The 17,144-nt window shown below is 39.7% G+C and overlaps 1 protein-coding gene across 1 annotated transcript; it reads right to left on the bottom strand.

The window, feature by feature from the left end:
* Positions 1-14,127: 14,127 nt before the first annotated feature.
* Positions 14,128-16,449, bottom strand: LOC121254413 (pirin-like protein). The gene is made up of 7 exons (XM_041154450.1): positions 16,015-16,449; positions 15,807-15,856; positions 15,659-15,697; positions 15,544-15,572; positions 15,394-15,456; positions 15,211-15,314; positions 14,128-14,914 (listed from the first exon to the last, which is right to left on the bottom strand). The coding sequence occupies exons 1-7, from the start codon at positions 16,275-16,277 to the stop codon at positions 14,431-14,433; spliced, it is 1,032 nt and encodes a 343-aa protein (XP_041010384.1). The 5' UTR covers positions 16,278-16,449; the 3' UTR covers positions 14,128-14,430.
* Between the last annotated feature and the right edge of the window lie 695 nt (positions 16,450-17,144).

Genomic DNA, 17,144 nt, shown 5'->3' with positions numbered 1-17,144 from the left:
ATATACTATAATATATATATATATATATATACTATATAAGATACCGAAAAAACCGAATCGAAACAGTTAAAATAGAAATACCAGTTTAGTAGTATAACCGGTGTAGTATCAGTTTTTTAAATTTCAAAACTGGTATATACCGGTTCAGTTTTAAAATGTAAAAAATGGGACCAAATCAGATCAGTGACACCCATAAATGCTCTAATCATTGATGATGAGAATAATACTAAGTGGACTCTCACAGGTATATATCGACATCCTGAAACTAGTAAGACAAAAGAGAAGTGGCACTATTGTCTTTCTTTAAACCTTGGTGTGTAATAGGGGATTACAATGAGATTCTGTCACAGAGGAGGGTGGGGGTAGACAAAGGGCATAAAGACAAATGGAAGGCTTTAGGAAGGCTTTAGAAATTAACAACCTATATGACTTGGGGTGGAGGGGTGACAAATTTTCGTGGAGCAATAAGCATGAAGATGATTATTTCACAAAAGAAAGACTAGTTAGGGTAGTTGTAAACCCTCTGTGGTCAGAACTTCACAAAGATGCTAGTGTTGAAATATTGGTTGTAAGAAGTTCATATCACAATCCTATATTGCTGGCTACTAATGAGAATAAACAAAGGCAAAGACATAGAAAAAAAGGTTCCTAAATATGAACCTAGTTGGGCAAAAGATGAAGAATGTAAGATGATCATAATAGTAGAATGGTCGAAGAATGCAATTAATCCAATACCTTTAAGGAGTGTACAAGAAAATTTAAAGTTCTGTAGTAGCGCTTTGGTTCAATGGAGTTGCCAAAAGTTTTGAGATAGTGAAAAGAATATAGTTATATATATATAAAAAAAAAAAAAAAAGGCTAAAAATATGCAAGAGGAAGAAGAAACCACAATGATGTAGCAATCATAAGTTTGCAAGAAGAGTTGGGTATATTACTAGAACAAGAAGACATCAAATGGAGATAGAGAGCTAAAAGAAATTAGTACCAGATTGATGATAAAAAGACAAAATACTTTTATGCATGTGCAAACCAAAGAAGAAAAAAGAACTAGATACAACAAATCACTGACTGCCAAGGTAGGAAGTTGAAGGAGTAAATTGAGATTGAAGGGGCCTTCATTATGCATTATAAAGACATTTTCAGATCCTCTAATTCATCAAAGGAGGCGATATAAGACTGCTTAACACTAGTTGAGCCTCGAGTGACAAAAGAAACAAATGCAAAACTCCAAAAAGGAATTGACAAGAGCTAACATAAAAGAGGCTCTTCATCAGATGGAACCATTAAAGTTACCAGACCCAAATGGTTATGGAGTGTGAGGACCATGCCAACGCAATGGGACAGACCACCAATCGAGTGTGAGTGGAAGGAAAAGATGAGAAACATTTCATTGGTTTAGTGAAAAATAGCCACAGGTGCTGTAGAGTGCAACTAATCCAATATATAGGCGAGAGAAATTATGTAGAAAACCTAGTTGAGACATCCTAGAGCAAGGTGAAAAAAGACTTTTCACCATATGGTAGGCAAGCTAGAAAAGCGACCTAACATGTGAAGGCAAGAATGTGGAGCTGATGAGGTTGGCAACTAGGGTGAGAAAGAGTGTTACCCGTCGAAGGCGCAAAACGGTTGAGGAAGGATTGGGACAAAGATGGGAGCTTTCTGGAACAACACGGAAATGCTCAGAAGTCGACAGTGTCATACACAAAAGCCCACACTCCACCTGAAAAGTCACGTCTAGAGTACGTCTTTAGGGAAAAGGCTACGGTATTACAAACCAAACCATTTGGACCCATAAATATGGTCTAGTGCCACGTGAGAGACCTTCACTCTAGGAGAGATGAGTGGGACGATCGAGACTAAAGGGCTCCCATCCAAGTACATCTAGATTGAAAAGAACGTCAGAAGGACACCTGATGAACCCATTCTATAAAAGGCTTAAGGTAAAAGCCAAGATCTCACTTTTGAGATCGTAACACCTGAGTGCCCTTAGAGTCGGATTCTTTAGAGGAAACAAGGGGCTTCAAATGAAACAAAGAAAGGAGCAGCGCAACGCCACCTTCATATTTCTAAGGTAGTGAGAGAGTCCCTGAACCATTTCTGCATGTGTTTCCATGAGCTTCATACGGGTAGAGAGAGTCCCCGTGATAATTGGAGTTGAATGGAATTGTGTTCGCCTCACCCAATAGACAGGAAGGAGAATACTTCGGGTGTATCACGTGTGGTGTCTTCGAGTTGGTTGGTCGGTGCAACATGTATATCTTTGTGTGAGTAACTCTGTGTGAATATCAACCTGTATAGGATAGTCGAGTCGGCTTGCACGTTGGTTGGGTGGGAGTAGGGGTGAATTCAGTCCGGTCCGGAGGGTATTTTTTGGACCGAACAGAATCCCTTCGGTCCATGGTTTTCCAGCCTGAACCGAAGCAAACCCCAATGGGACTGAACTGGTCCCTATCGGTCAGGCCGATCCATTCTTTTCTCTTTTTTGTACATAAATTAATAAAAAAATTATTTAAATTAGTAAAATTAAAAGCAAGTAAAATATTTAAAGTGGATTATGTAATTAACTATTTAAGTCATTAAAAAAATAATTAATTATATTTATGATGTTAATTACTAATTTGTTACTACCTTAGAGTATGTAAATGTATTATGATAGTTAATGCATAATGGATTATATTAAACTTTTTACATTTTGTATATTATTAATAAATAGTATCTAATTTGTCATTAAACTTAATCATATTATTTATGATATATTATTAATTGATAGCATATATTATTTAATATTTTATATGGTCAATGATAATAGATTATATGAAAATTGCATTAAATTATATAATTACTATATAAAAATAATATATTAAATTATTAAAAATATTTTTAAAAATATACATAGTTCGGTTTGGTCTGGTCTGGCCCGATCCAAAATTTATAGGCCACGACAATTGGACTAAATTTATTCGATCCACAATGTATGGGACCGAGGCTGATCTAGAGAGGATTCGGTACAGTACAGTCGGTTTTTCCGGTCCAGACTGAATTTTGTACCCCCTAGGTGGGAGTGATTCCCCGATTTTGAATAGTGAAGTGACTTCTCCTACCGCCATTTTAGGCGACAAATGTTTGTGTGACGTACATCTATGTAATGAATGTGATTCTTTTTACGTGCTTGAGAAAGTGCCTAAGAAGAGGGAAATTTCTCGCCTCAACAACATATACATATATATGTACTGAGTTTTGCACAAAGAGTACTTCCTTAAGGAGTGATTTCTCGCCATGCTTCTATACTTGCATTTTACTGAGAGGATGTTTCCTTGCCTTTTTTTTACGAATATATGTATTCTTGCCTGAGAGGGTGATTTCTTGCCATGCACTAATATATGTGTTCATTTATTTTGATACATGAAACTGTACATTGTACAAACATTGTCTCTCATTAATAGTTTTGTCATAGCTACTTAACCAACCTATGGTTTCAATATCGGAACTATAAACTTTGATGCAGAGATAGATCTAAGAGTAATATGCGAAGAGGAAGAGCCAACTGCGCTTGAGGAATTGGTTCGAGAGCCTGCTTCCGTCGTAGAATTTGTTTAGGTTTTTCTTTTTGGAGTTGTACATATCTACTAGTTTGGCGACCATATGTGTTCAGTGTGCCTCATTTTGGGTGTATGAACCTAGTATCTAGATATGTGTATTTATTTGCAAAAATGTAGTAACTCATGAATATTGAGGGAAACTTTTAATGGATTAGACTTCTGGTACTACAATGTGCCTTCGGATTTAACCTCTATTTCTTTTCCGCTATGATTAATATCTATGTCCTTACACGTGCATTTCCATGTGAACGTTGCAGGCATGACCTGATTCGAACCTCGTGTGTTGCCGACCAGCTAGAACCATTGGCACCATGAATCATCACCAGGTCTTTTACCAAGGAACGAGGCATCACATGGAACATGCTTCTTCCAATGCTATTGGAATATAGTAGGAGATGAGGTATGTAATGCAACCCTAAGTTTCTTAAAAGGGGAGAGTATGGACCATTCTTTAAACTTCACTTACATTTCCTTAATTTCCAAAGTAAAAAATCTCAATCTTGTAAGTGAATTTAGAATCAGCTTGTGTAATGTACTGTACAAAATTGTATCCAAAGAGTTAGCTAGCAGGTTAAAGAAAGTGCTCCCAGCCATCTTTTCTGGCAACCAAATTACTTTGATCTCTAGTAGACTTATAATTAATAGTGTTATGGTAGCTTATGAAGTTCTACACTATGAAAACCAAACAAAAGGGAAAAACAAGAAGCATAGCTATCTAGCTAGATAATTCAAAAGCCTATGATAGAATAGAATGGTCTTATTGAAAGCTGTGATGAAAATTAGGATTTGGAGACAAATGGGTAGCTCTGATAATGGATTGTGTTACCATAGTCTCATATTCTATTCTTGTAAATTGACAACCAGGGAAAAAATGCCAACATCAAGAGGCATCAGACAAGAAGATCCTCTATCTCATTATTTGTTCTTACTGTGTGTTGAAGGTTTGAGTTCTCTATTAGATCTATCTGATAGAAGAGGTGATACAAAGAGGGTTGCAGTAGTAAGGGGAGGTAAAATGATAAATCATCTACTTTTTATAGATGACTGTTTAATATTATGCATGGCTAACTTGACTTAATAGACAAAAGTCCAACAATTATTGGATAAATCATCTACTTTTTAGTGTTTAAACAAGTAGAAAACGTCATCTTTTTTAGCTCCAAATTGGCTCAACAATCAAGAATCAGATTACTAAAGCTGCTGGTGTCTCACCTAGTGATAGTTATGAAAAGTATTTCGGATTGCCTACAATGATGGGTAGATTAAAATACAACACTTCTAGAAGTATAAAAAGAGAGTTTGGCAAAAGATCAATTACTAGAAGAATACATTTTGATCCCAAGCAAGCAATGAGATACTTCTCAAGGCAGTGATCCAAGAAATTCCAACTTTCCCTATGAGTGTTTTCAAACTACCAAGGAAGTTGTGCAAAGAGTTGTCCTTGGTGATGTCTAGATTCTTGTGGGGCCACAAGCAAAATGATTTAAGGATTCGGTGGAAAAGTTGGTCAAAGATAGGAGAATAAAAAAAGAGAAGGGGTTAGGTTTTTCAAGATATAGAATGTTTCGATAAAGCAATGTTGGAGGATGTTGAATACCAATCTTCTATGTTTGTACAGATTATAAAGTGTAAATATTTCAAACATGACCATTTTTTGGATGCTAAACTAGGACATGGGCCGTCTTTGATATGGAGAAGTTTATGGTTCTTAATGGATTTGCTTAAAGAATGACTGATATGGAGGGTGGCGAATGGCAAAAAGATTAAGATATGAAGGCATAAGAGGCTACCGATTCCTTCTACATATAGAGTTCAGTCTCCTATTAAGATCTTAGATCAAGATTCCAGAGTTGAAGAACTTATTCATGATGCAACCGAAAGATGGAATGAAACTGTTGTTGAAGAGATTTTAGTAGAGAAGAAGCTGAGGTTATTTGCACCATACCCATTAGCAGAATGGGAGTGGAAGATAAATTGCTTTAGGGTTATACAGAAATGGGATTTATTCTGTCAAAGGTGCACACCACTTGGAGCATACCAAAAAGAGAATTATGAGAAGACAAACTTCAAAACATGCAGCAATGGAAACAATTTGGCAATAGATTTGGGGTTTAAATGTCCCGAGTAATGTAAACCATTTTGTTTGGAAAGTAGGTCATGATATATTGCCAACTTAAAAAAAAAAATCTTATTAAAAGTAATGTGAGGGGGTAAAGTACACTAGGCTAAAATACACTAGGTCCAAAATAGTTTTATAGGCCCAACCCATCAAGGGGCCATCACTAGAAGACAAAACGAGAGAGAAGGAGGAGAGGGGACAAGAAGGGACAAGGGGGTGAGGGTGTCAGGAGAAAGTGGGAAAGGGAGAAAAGGTCAGACACTCGAAATAGATATCCCTAATCACAACTAAGGTGCACACATGAAAAGGGTCAAACAAAAGGGATAGGGTACCTACAACTTCTAAGACTTCTTTTCTTTGGAACACTTGGAGGGATTTTTGGCTAGGCTTCTTCTTCAACCTCTAGACAGAGAGCTCCAAAGAGAACATCTTCTTCAGCAAGTAGATTTCCATCTCCCATTGTACAGTGAGAAATGAGAGGATATGAGAGACCATAAATAAGCATATTATAATAGAATCTCCCCTCCCGAAAGACCCGTGGACGTAGACCTAGTGTAAACAACCACATAAATCTATGTGTCCATCTTTCCTTATTTTCTCTGCATTTAAATATTGTTCACCGCTATGGACGTAGGCACGAACATTGTACAGCCTCACCAGATCACCTCACCTTACACCGAGGACTCCGCACCTCACAGAGCGAGGCCCAGCCCACCTTAGCGCGTCCAAAAATAGATATTTCTCCCCTTTCGAGCTGCGCCATTTTTGGGCGTTAACAGTGGTGCTATTTGTAGGATCGAGATTTTTTTGCACCGTGGAGAATGACGATGTCTCGATACGCTAAATAATCTCTGAATGAGCTGATGAAACTCTTTTAGATAAGTACTCACAGCTTTCCTACTCTTATTTTTATTAATGATGCCATCGCAAAAATCAAGTGAGTAAACTCTTCCTCGCCCATGTAGTTAATAATGTTGTACACTTAAGTGCCTACACATGACAGTTGTAGCTCAAGTGACCGGGCCACACATACTCCATACCCAGGGGGTGTAGTTTATGCACGGGACATATGCACATAGCATATGCATTGGTGGTTAAATATTGTGCACTTAAATGCACAATGCTTAAATCCTAACATAATACTCTGTGCACAGTAAATACACACATACACAAAGGGCGGGCATTGAACGTGCGTGCCATGCACCTTCAAATTGTGCATGGCACGCATAGTGCCATGCATAGTGGACAATGGGTGCACGTCGAGTGCAGCTAGGACCCTTGCACCACCCCGCCGCGAGGCCCACTAACCCACTAGCAGTTTCTGTCCAACGCCGATGGTCCCCACCTACGGGCCGTACCCTGCATTTGAGCCATGCATGAAGGTGCATGGTAGCATGCGCCCTGATAAGCCATGGCCCCGTCGTGGCATAGCCAGGGGCTACGCCGTCTGTCTCCTTGGAGACGGTCCATGGTGGGAACCTCACCACACGGCCACATGCATTCATACATGTGGCCGATGTCTCCTCTGGTTAGTCACTTCGTGGCACGGTAGGGGTGTTGGCAGCCACCCTGTGGACCTCCAATGTGTTCTGTCCCTGCCTGGACGCCACCTCCACGCCCTGACATACGGTGGGCAACGGTGGCTTGAAGCCACTCACCTAGTGCATAGAATGTGCACTGGACACCTCGGCCAGCTCACGACCAAGGTCTCCTCGGACTCTAGTGGCCACCATTCCTCAACCATGCTCCACGGGCAGGACTCCACAGCCACTACTCCCAGACATGCACCACGGGTAGGACTCCACGGCCACTACCCTCGGCCATGCACCACGGGCAAGACTCCTGACCCTCCCCGGCCATTGGCTCGTCGTCCACCATGCTCGTCGACCAGCCAACGAGCTTCTCATCCACTGGTGGAGTCAACTCCTCTACAGTATGCTTGTAATGACCCGATCCTATATTTTTAGGAATAAATTACAAAGATTTTTTTAAGCTCAATAAATGAGTTAAAGCCCATTAGAGAATTTATCGGATAGATTATTATTATTTTTATCTAGGCTCCATCATTATTATTATTCTTATTATTATTTTCTCTTCAATCTCATGAGTCCTTTTCATAATAAAACTCCTCCCTATCATATTTTTCTTCTATGAATTTCAAACATTTCACTCATGCACATTCACGTCTCTTTTTATCTAGGGTTTTCTTTTAGGTTTTCAATCATATATATATATACACACACACGTTTCACTCACCAAAAAACTGCAAGCCGCAAATCCTCCATCGTGAATCTTTCTCTCACATATCAAACCTATGCATGCACAGTTTCATTGCATCTGTTTCCTCCACATGCACGTCTAGTCATCTCACTCGTTGCACATCTCTTTCCCTAGGTTTTATTTTGAACGTTCTCTATCACCATTCTCTATCACCTACATATATATATATATATGTATATATGTATATACTTTTACTCTCCTCATTGCCGCTATCAGCCCACACCCCGTAAGTCAGAACACCCAATCTCCACCACCTCCCCTCAGTTCGCCCAGCAGACCACCCAAAACCTCTTCCGTGATGCCCACCGAAAGCCACGACCACAGCCCCATGCTCAGTCCCGCAGCGCTGCTACCCCAGTTCAGCACCTGTCCGCACTAGCGTTCACCCTCCAACACCCCTAGCTTACGTCTTCTCCCTCAGCCAACGCGTAACCGAGAACCATCAACTTTCCCACACGCAGCAACCGTAGCTCTTCCTTCCACCACCGTCGCCCAGCCGTTGAGAAACCACACCAACAAAATACTCTGTTTTACTGCACCGAAACAGAGGATATATCCTTGCCCAAATTGAGAGCCACGTTCCGCCACTATTCGGCAGCAATGCCACTGTCAGCAGCAACAGACGACACTAGAGATCTAGTCTCCACCACCCAGTGATGCCCAGCACCACCGCCCGAAGCCCATGCACGCTGCGTGGTGCGTAAACCTTCTCCCCGTAATCTCTCTCTCTCTAAGATTCAGTTTCTCTCTCTCTCTCATAACTCTCTCACTCTCAGTTGCATAGCTGCCACTCATCGGAGTTGACATCGTGCCCAACCACCAGACCCACCGTCGTGATTGTTTCTTCCTCTCTCGATGAGCATCGAACCACCCAACCCGAATGCATGCAACCCAGTCAAGTGTAAAACCCAACCCGAATATGCATGCAACCCCTAAGATCAATTTTAAGTAGGTTAGTTACATTACAATAATGCCCTTTGTATTGTTTTCCAAAAATACCCTTGCCTATTTAGGATTAAAAGATGAGAATATTTTAGTGTTAAGAAGAATCTAGGTTTAGGAAATATAGAATATTATAGTAGTTTAGGTTTTAAATAAAATCACATGTTTAATTAGAAATTTATGTAAATTACGTATTTATTTTATAGGCGACCGATTATGTGCCGAAAATAGTGGATAGGACTGCAAGGTAAGTAGCATGATCATACCCACGTATGTACGGTAAATGGCATGTCTTTTATAAAAATATTTTGCATGTATGCCCTTCTTTGGAAGCTCCTCTTTACGTAACCAATCATGATATATCTATGAAAATCTATGATTTTATATGAAAATTTATGCATTAAATTATTTATTAAAATCTATGATTTTATGTGAAAGTTCATAAATATTGATGATCTCATGTGATAATTTATGCATTAAAATAATTACGGGAAGTCATACATGATTTTATGTGAGAGTTATATATAAAATTATTTTATGTGATAGTTATGCATAAAATTTTCTATGAAAGTCATGAATTTATGTAAGGAAACATGTATCACGATATTTATGAAAGAATGTGATTTCATTTGAAATCTATGATACAATATGACAAGTATGTATGTGATTTCTTTTGAAATCTATGAGATGACAAGTATGCAAGTATGATTTTGATAAAAATATGTAACGGCCTATGTTATGATATGAAGACAGTACCTATGTTATGGGTATATTGCATTGCCAGGTCGTGCATGCTGGTAGTGCACCCAGTATGTCTTCCTTATGTATGGATTCCACAACCGGGCGGATTCGGAATCTACTTAGATTCGATAACCCTAACTCACGGGGGTCAACAGTGGGTAATGGCCTATGATAAATAAAAAGATAAGTCCATGTTCATGTTCATGTTAATTACATATGTATTTTTGAGTATGCACATTTTTCAAGAAACCTTATGTTTATTATGTTTACTATATGATGTGTTGCTTATTGAGTATTCAACTCATTTTAATTTGTTTTCATATTTTTTAAACCATCCTAGGTGATGAAATTTATGAGGATGAGACTGCAGGACAGGACTTGACTCAGGGAGGCGAGGCAGAGGCCTAGACAGATTATGCTATGATTATTTCTACGGTTTATAATTTAAATAAATTATTTTGATAAGCAAATGCGACTTCCGTATTTTTTTAAAATAAGTGCTTCTGCAGACTTTATTTTAAATTTTTCGTATTTATTGAAGTTTGTTATGTATGGAAATCTTTCGCATCTGGCGCTTGTTTAAAAGAAAAGCTTTTAAGTTTAAGTTTAGTAGTAGCACACCGCCTCCCCAAAAATTCTAAAATGTCTTTTTGGGAAGCGGGGTGTTACAATGCTCCTAACCCACGAACACACCTCATCTGCACTGGTTGTAAAAAAAAAAAATAAATAAAAATGAGGGGCAAGGAAGAGAAGAAATGCCAAATTGCAGCAGGCAATTTTGATCAAGCAGCGGGCAAAAATCAATCACAACGGCTAAATACTCCAGTTTGTCTCCTTCAAAACTTATGTCAATTTTGTTTTCACTAACATGATTGATCCCTTTAGCGGCTAAATACTTTGCTACTTACCTCCCCGCAAGGCAAAGTGATGAGTGTAATGCCTAAGACTGCTCTATCCCTTTCACGAAGGAGTGCAGGTTAGCCTTCGGCTACCCAAAGACAGAATCTCCACCAACAAAATCTCTATCAACAACTTATCTCCCCGCGAGGCAAATGGATGAGAGTAATGCCTAAGACTGCTCTATCCCTCTTGCGGAGGAGTGCAGTTCAACATTTGGCTACTTGAAGATAGAATATCCACCGATGAAATCTCCATCAGCAACTTGCCTCCCCGTGAGGCAAAGGGATGAGTGTAATGCCTAAGGCTGCTATATCCCTCTCACGGTAGAGTGCGGATCAGCCTTCGGGTACCTGAAGATAGAATCTCCACCAACGGAATCTCTACCAATGGAATCTCCATCAATGAAATCTCCATCAGCAACTTACCCACCCGCGAGGCAAAGAGATGAGTGTAATGCCTAAGGCTGCTCTATCCCTCTCATGGAGGAGTGCGAGTTAGCTATCGGTTACCCGAAAACAGAATCTCCACCAACGAAATCTCCATTAGTAACTTACCTCCCTGCGAGGCAAAGGGATGAGTGTAATGCCTAAGACTACTCTATCCTTCTCGCGGAGGAGTGCAGGTCAGCCTTCGACTACTCGAAGATGGAATCTCCACCAAAGCAATCTCCAACAACCCAATTTCCACCAACGCAATCTCCTGCAATAGAACGCCATCTCCCGTAACAGAATGCCATCTCCCGCAATAGAACGTCATCTCCAACAACAAAATGCCAAATGGATAGCGCTTCAGACCTTCACCGCACCCTGGCAAGACAACTCAGGATTACGAATTTCGGACTTGTGATTGGGAAATATTTGCACTAACAAGTTTGACTTTTGCAGCATCCCCTACTTACCTTCTTGTGAGGGTCAATAGGTGGGTCCAACCACAAGGCAGCCTAGCCTACCCCATGGCAAAGTGCAGGTTCAATCTTTCGACTGCCTGACATTACTTTTAAGACAACATCTCCACCAGCGAATGCAGAGTGCTCGCACTCGTGCCATAACCGCTACCATCGGGTTACATTCTGGAACGAGCCTTCGGAGTTAATGTGCCTTCGAGCTCCACAATCGCCTGAAGTGGACCCAAAGGGTCGACGAGCTCTCTGACCACTTTGCGCGGGTTACAACAAACATACTCTAATATTAACCGCAATTCACATTGGAAAAGGAAAGTTCACCACCGTCATCGAAAACAAAGACAGTGAAAGAATGTACATCTTTCAACAAGACTTAGGGTGAGTCCAGTCTTACAAACTGCTCGATCCACTACCATTTTTATAAAAGCCTCCTAGGTGTCCAAATAGGTAGGCAAGTCGCTTGATTGCCCAACCAACTTTTGTATGCATCTTACCCAATCGAGCCCATCTCTCACCATAGCTGGGCTACGTGCTTGCACCCTATTCGCTCCATGCGGTCGAGCTACCTCCCTCTTACCTCGCTAGGGCTTCGCGCTTGCGCTCCATGCAATTGAGCCTACCTCCCACTTATCGTGCCAAGACAAGCTTCGCGTTTGCACTCCACGCGATCGAGCTCATCTCCCACTTAATCCCATTCTCAGAAGTCTTTATTGCTTAATGCGAGAGGAACGAATGACCAGGGCCAGTTCCTGGAAATTATTCCTCTACGGACGGAGGCGGATCAGTTCAATTGCATATTTTACCTTTGAAGATTCTCAAAATCTTCTTTGAAACAAATTGCCCGTAAGAATCACAGGCAACTCTGAGGAGGTAAAATACATCAGGTTGAAAATGGTTTTCAAAACCCAGCCTATCAAGGGACCATCACTAGAAGACAAAATAAGAGAGAGGGAGAGGGGACAAGAAGGGACAAGAGGGTGAGGGTGTCAGGAGGTAGGGAGGTGTCATGAGAAAATAGGAAAGGGAGAAATGGTCAGACACACAAAGCAGACATCCCTCAACCACTACCGAGGTGCACGCATGAAAAAGGTTAGACAAAAGAGATAGGGTGCCTACGACTTCTAAAACTTCTTTTCTTTGAAATGCTTGGAGAGATTTTTGGCCAGGCGTCTTCTTCGGCTGCTTCTTCAACCTCTAGGCAGAGAGCTCCAAAGAGAAAATCTTCTCTAACAAGTAGATTTTCAACTCCCATTATATAATGAGAAATGAGAGGCTACGAGAGACTGTAAACAAGCATATTATAGTGGAATCTCCCCTCTCGAAACCCCCGTAGACGTAGGCTTAGTACCGAACCACATAAATCTGTGTATCCATCTCTCCTTATATTCTCTACATTTAAATAATGTTCACTGCCATGGACATATGCACAACACTGTACAGCCGCATTGGATCACGCCGGGGGCTCCGCACCTCACCAATCGAGGCCCAGCCTACCTCAGTGCGTCCAGGAATGGATCTTTCTCCCCTTCCAGGTTGCGCCGTTTTTGGGTGTTAACAACAAGGAAGATAATAGATACTCCCCTTTGTCTTATATGTGAATTAGATGCGGAATCAAATGGCCATTCTCTGTGAAGTTGCCCAGCAGCTAATGATTTGTGGACAAATTCAGGTCGTCCTGTACACAAATAGTCGAGATCAGAGGAAGACTTTCTGGAGTTGTGGAAAATTTTGATAGTGAAGCTTCGATACAAGGAGTAAGAGTTGGTGGCGAAAATAATGAGAAGGATGTGGATCCGAATAAATGCTTTTATCTTTGTAAACCAGTTTGAATGTCCAACAAAGTTAATTCAAGATACTAAGGGCTAGAGGAATTCAAGCAAGCTCAGATCAACGGAAAGGAACAACAAAACTCATCTGGGAATGTGAGGGAATTGATTAGATTGAAAAAAGAACAAAGAAAAAAATGAAGTGAAAGCAAATTGGGATGCTTCTATTGATGCTCATTCAAGGAGAGTTGGGCTTGGAGTTATTGTGAGAGATTCGGAGGGAGAGATATTGGCTTCCTTATGCGCAAGTATACTTGAAGCTCTTGCACTGAGAGGGGCTATGGAATTTTGTATAGGGCTAGGTTTTACAACGATAGTATTCGAAGGAGATACTCAAGCTCTTATAGAAGCAACCAACAGTGGCGAAGAGGGCTGGACTTAGCACAGACAGTTAATTGATGATAATAGAAGATTACTAATTGGAAGACCACAATTGAGAGGCCAATTTACATACAGAAGCAAATGAGGTAGCTCATTAGCTAGCCAAACTAGCTCTTTTTTTATAAGAGTGACCAGATATGGATGAAAGAGGGGCCAATGTATCTTTAATTCTATAATGAATGATAAGCTTTGTAATGACTGATTTTATGAATGAAATATTTAGGTGGGGTTCCAAAAAAAAAAAAAAAAACGGAGCTAGATGCTAGTTTGGCCAAATCGATTTCGAGCATTTTATCAATTATTCTTGTTTTTTTACAGCCTAATCAAGATAAAAGAAATGGTGTGAAGAATTCCAAACATTTAGCCCCAAACAATCGTTATAACCTATAACAGAATACAAAGAAACAAAATTGCAAATATATAGCCAACAAATCTATCTTGTGTTCCTTGATCAGATGACCAAGAAATGAATTGTACTGATTAGAAGAGCAAACGCCCATTTACAAACGTTAATCGAAAGATAGAACCATTCCCATACTTATTGAAAGACGGTCACCAAAGGGAGAAGGTAGATTGTGATGACAGGGGAGATAAGAGGAGGAGGAGAAAAAGAAAGTGAAAAGAGGAAGAAAGAGAAGAGGGGGAAGAGAGAGCTTTAGTAGGTGGAAGGAAGGGGGAAACATGAAAGACAGAAGGGAAAACCCTTCTTTTTATTTCTACAATTATTATTATCTTTTCAACTTATTGCGATCTCCAGCTCCTTGCCAGTTCAAACCCATTTTTGAAATATTGGTAGTCTTCGATAGCCCTACTGATTTCAGCTTGTGTGTTCATCACAAAAGGACCGTACTGGGCCACAGGTTCATTAAGCGGCTGCCCTCCAATCAGCACAAACCTCAGTTTCTTTGAAGACCTGTTCCACACACTTACACCATCTCCAGGACCCAGAACCAGGAGATTGTGAGGCGCCACAGGTGATGAGTTTGAGGAACCAAAGACCCCTTCCCCTTCAATTATGTACGCAAAGGAATTCCATGATTCTGGGATTTTCTGATGCACTTGAGCTCCGGGGTTTAATGTGAAATCCAGATACATTGTTGGAGTCCGGGTGTAAACCGAAGATCGGACTCCCATTGATTCTCCTGCTATAACTCGGACCTCAACCCCATCTTCCTCTGCCCTTTTTATCTCCTCGGTTAAAAGTTCCTGATAACTTGGTTCAGTCCTGAAAATTAAGCACTCAAATTTGTTCAGGAAACTCCCAAGTTAGTGAAGTATTCGGTAGTCAACTGTTATACAGGGCAGAGCACATTTATCAATTGCAGAATTCATACACTCTCTCACACAGAAATCAGATATCATGGAGTGATTAAAAGCCATTGCACACGGGTATAAGTATTGTGAATGACTTTAGAGTACAATTTTATACAGACATCTGTGTATAAGATGGTAATTCATGTGGGTAATGAGCGTGCAGCAGATTTATTCATAACTGACTGTTAATGGAAAGAGAGCTCTTACATTTTGTCTTTGGATGCTAAATTGATCCAAAGCTGGAAGCCCTTTGAAGGTCCTTCTCCTGCAGGCATTTCAGAGTGAATAATTCCTCTACCAGCCGTCATCCACTGCAAACAAAGGCAAGTGTCATAAGATAATTTGTTCTAGTTTTTCAAAAGATAATTGATTGCAAATGATATCCCTTACCTGAACATCGCCGGTTCGAATTGTTCCCTTATTTCCTGCAAAGTCTTGATGAACAAGGCCTCCCTATAATCCCAAAAAACCAAACTTAGTTTCTCAACAGTTCAGTCACAATTTTGTGCAAGTTACTGAGCTGCTTTGAGAGAAGTATACCTGCAGCATGTATGTGACAGTCTCAAAACCTGCAAAATAGATAGATATGAAAGATGAAAATATACGTATTCATTTGGATGATCAACGATGAGATTCATTGGTTTGAATGCAGAACCTCTGTGTGGATGATCAGGAAATCCAGATGGAGGAGTCACTGCAACATCAAACAGTTAAAGTAGTTACCAGCACACAATGTTAATACCAACTGCATTAATCAAAGACAAGTTTAGAACTGAATAGAATGAGATTGGAATCGTGCGTACGCGAAAAATCAACGAACATTAGAAAAGGGTCCAAAGACTTCAATTCGCTTCTGAGAATCAAATGCCCCCAACAAAAAGAACCCACAAAGTAATCAATCCCAGATGACAAAAGCTCAGCCAACATTGAACAGTTACTCCAAAGAATTAATGCCCAGAGGACGAAAACTCCAGGAAAAAGGAAAGAGAAGCCAAAAAAATTCAAGAATACCTTCCAATGCATCTCCTAAAAATACCACCAGCACTCTCTTGTTGAGCTCTGGCCAAAACCTTGTTGACCACCAATCTGGGTTTATCGAAAAAAGGAGGTTGACCTGATTCAGCCATGATATTCTGGATGTACTCAGCTTTCGGCGTTGACGGCTTTCTCTTGAACACGGTAGCAGATTTTGGACTCAGATGCTGTACACAAACATAGAGAAAATAGAGAGGCGCAAGCACAAAACAAAACAAGCTTAACAGGTTTTGAAACATGGATTGGTACAACGCGGTGATGGATATGTAGAGGAAAACACGAAAGCAGCCGAAGACTCCACTTCCAGTTCCAGTATGGTTGGTTGGCGGCAGACTGGTTTTTGATAGTAGAAGGGTAGGAAGACCGGGTACCGCTGGTCCGCTATGGTCCTTCTGGCTTTTCACACGTCCCTGTTAAGTACTGGAGTCCGGGGAGTGGTTTAATTATTTTTTTTAGTTTTGTTTTGTTTTTTTTTTTTTTTTTTTCTGAAATCAATATTTTTTTTTAAGTAGTGGAAAAGTAAATACTGAAGCGAGTTTTAACATATTTATAATTATTTTAGTCAGTTTTTTGACAAATATTCAATATTAAATATTTATTTTAAAATTTGAGATTTAATAGAAATCTTAGAAGATTCGAATCCTGGTTTAGCCTCATTTGGGATCATAAATTATCTCATCTCAAAATTTATAAAATTTCTTTTCCAAACATCACTTGAAGACAAACATTTTTCAAATTTCAAATTTTCTTAATCATTGTTATTTTCCCAAACATATAAAAAAACATAAAAAAAAAATACTTTTTAAAATTTTAAAAAAAGTATTATTAAAAATTTATATTCTAATAATATTTTAATTTTATAATATTTTTATTCGACTTTTTCTCTAACATTTTCCAAAATCCAATAAAACATATTAACTCAAAATAGACAAAAATTTCATTATTATTCACAAACAATTTCGTTACTATTCACAAAGTTCTGATATCATCTCGTTTCCCAAATATCCCGACCATGTTTGGACACTTGGATAAGATGAGACCATCTCATCTTATTCAAAGTTTTTTATAATTTCCTTTCCAAACATTAGGGGTGTCAAATCGTGTTA

This window comes from Juglans microcarpa x Juglans regia, chromosome 1D, assembly GCF_004785595.1.
Source record: "Juglans microcarpa x Juglans regia isolate MS1-56 chromosome 1D, Jm3101_v1.0, whole genome shotgun sequence".
NCBI classification, from domain to species: Eukaryota; Viridiplantae; Streptophyta; class Magnoliopsida; order Fagales; family Juglandaceae; genus Juglans; species Juglans microcarpa x Juglans regia.
The sequence above is the reverse complement of the archived record's forward strand: the minus strand, read 5'-3'. Positions and strand labels throughout refer to the sequence as shown.

Bases quoted from the DNA above. Each gene is read 5' to 3' on its own strand.
- LOC121254413 (XM_041154450.1), bottom strand. From the start codon at position 16,277: ATGTTTCAAAACCTGTTAAGCTTGTTTTGTTTTGTGCTTGCGCCTCTC. The intron at 15,698-15,806 runs GTACGCACGATT...TTGATGTTGCAG, and splicing joins AATGTTCGTTGATTTTTCGC to TGACTCCTCCATCTGGATTT. The intron at 14,915-15,210 runs GTAAGAGCTCTC...CTTAATTTTCAG, and splicing joins TTAGCATCCAAAGACAAAAT to GACTGAACCAAGTTATCAGG.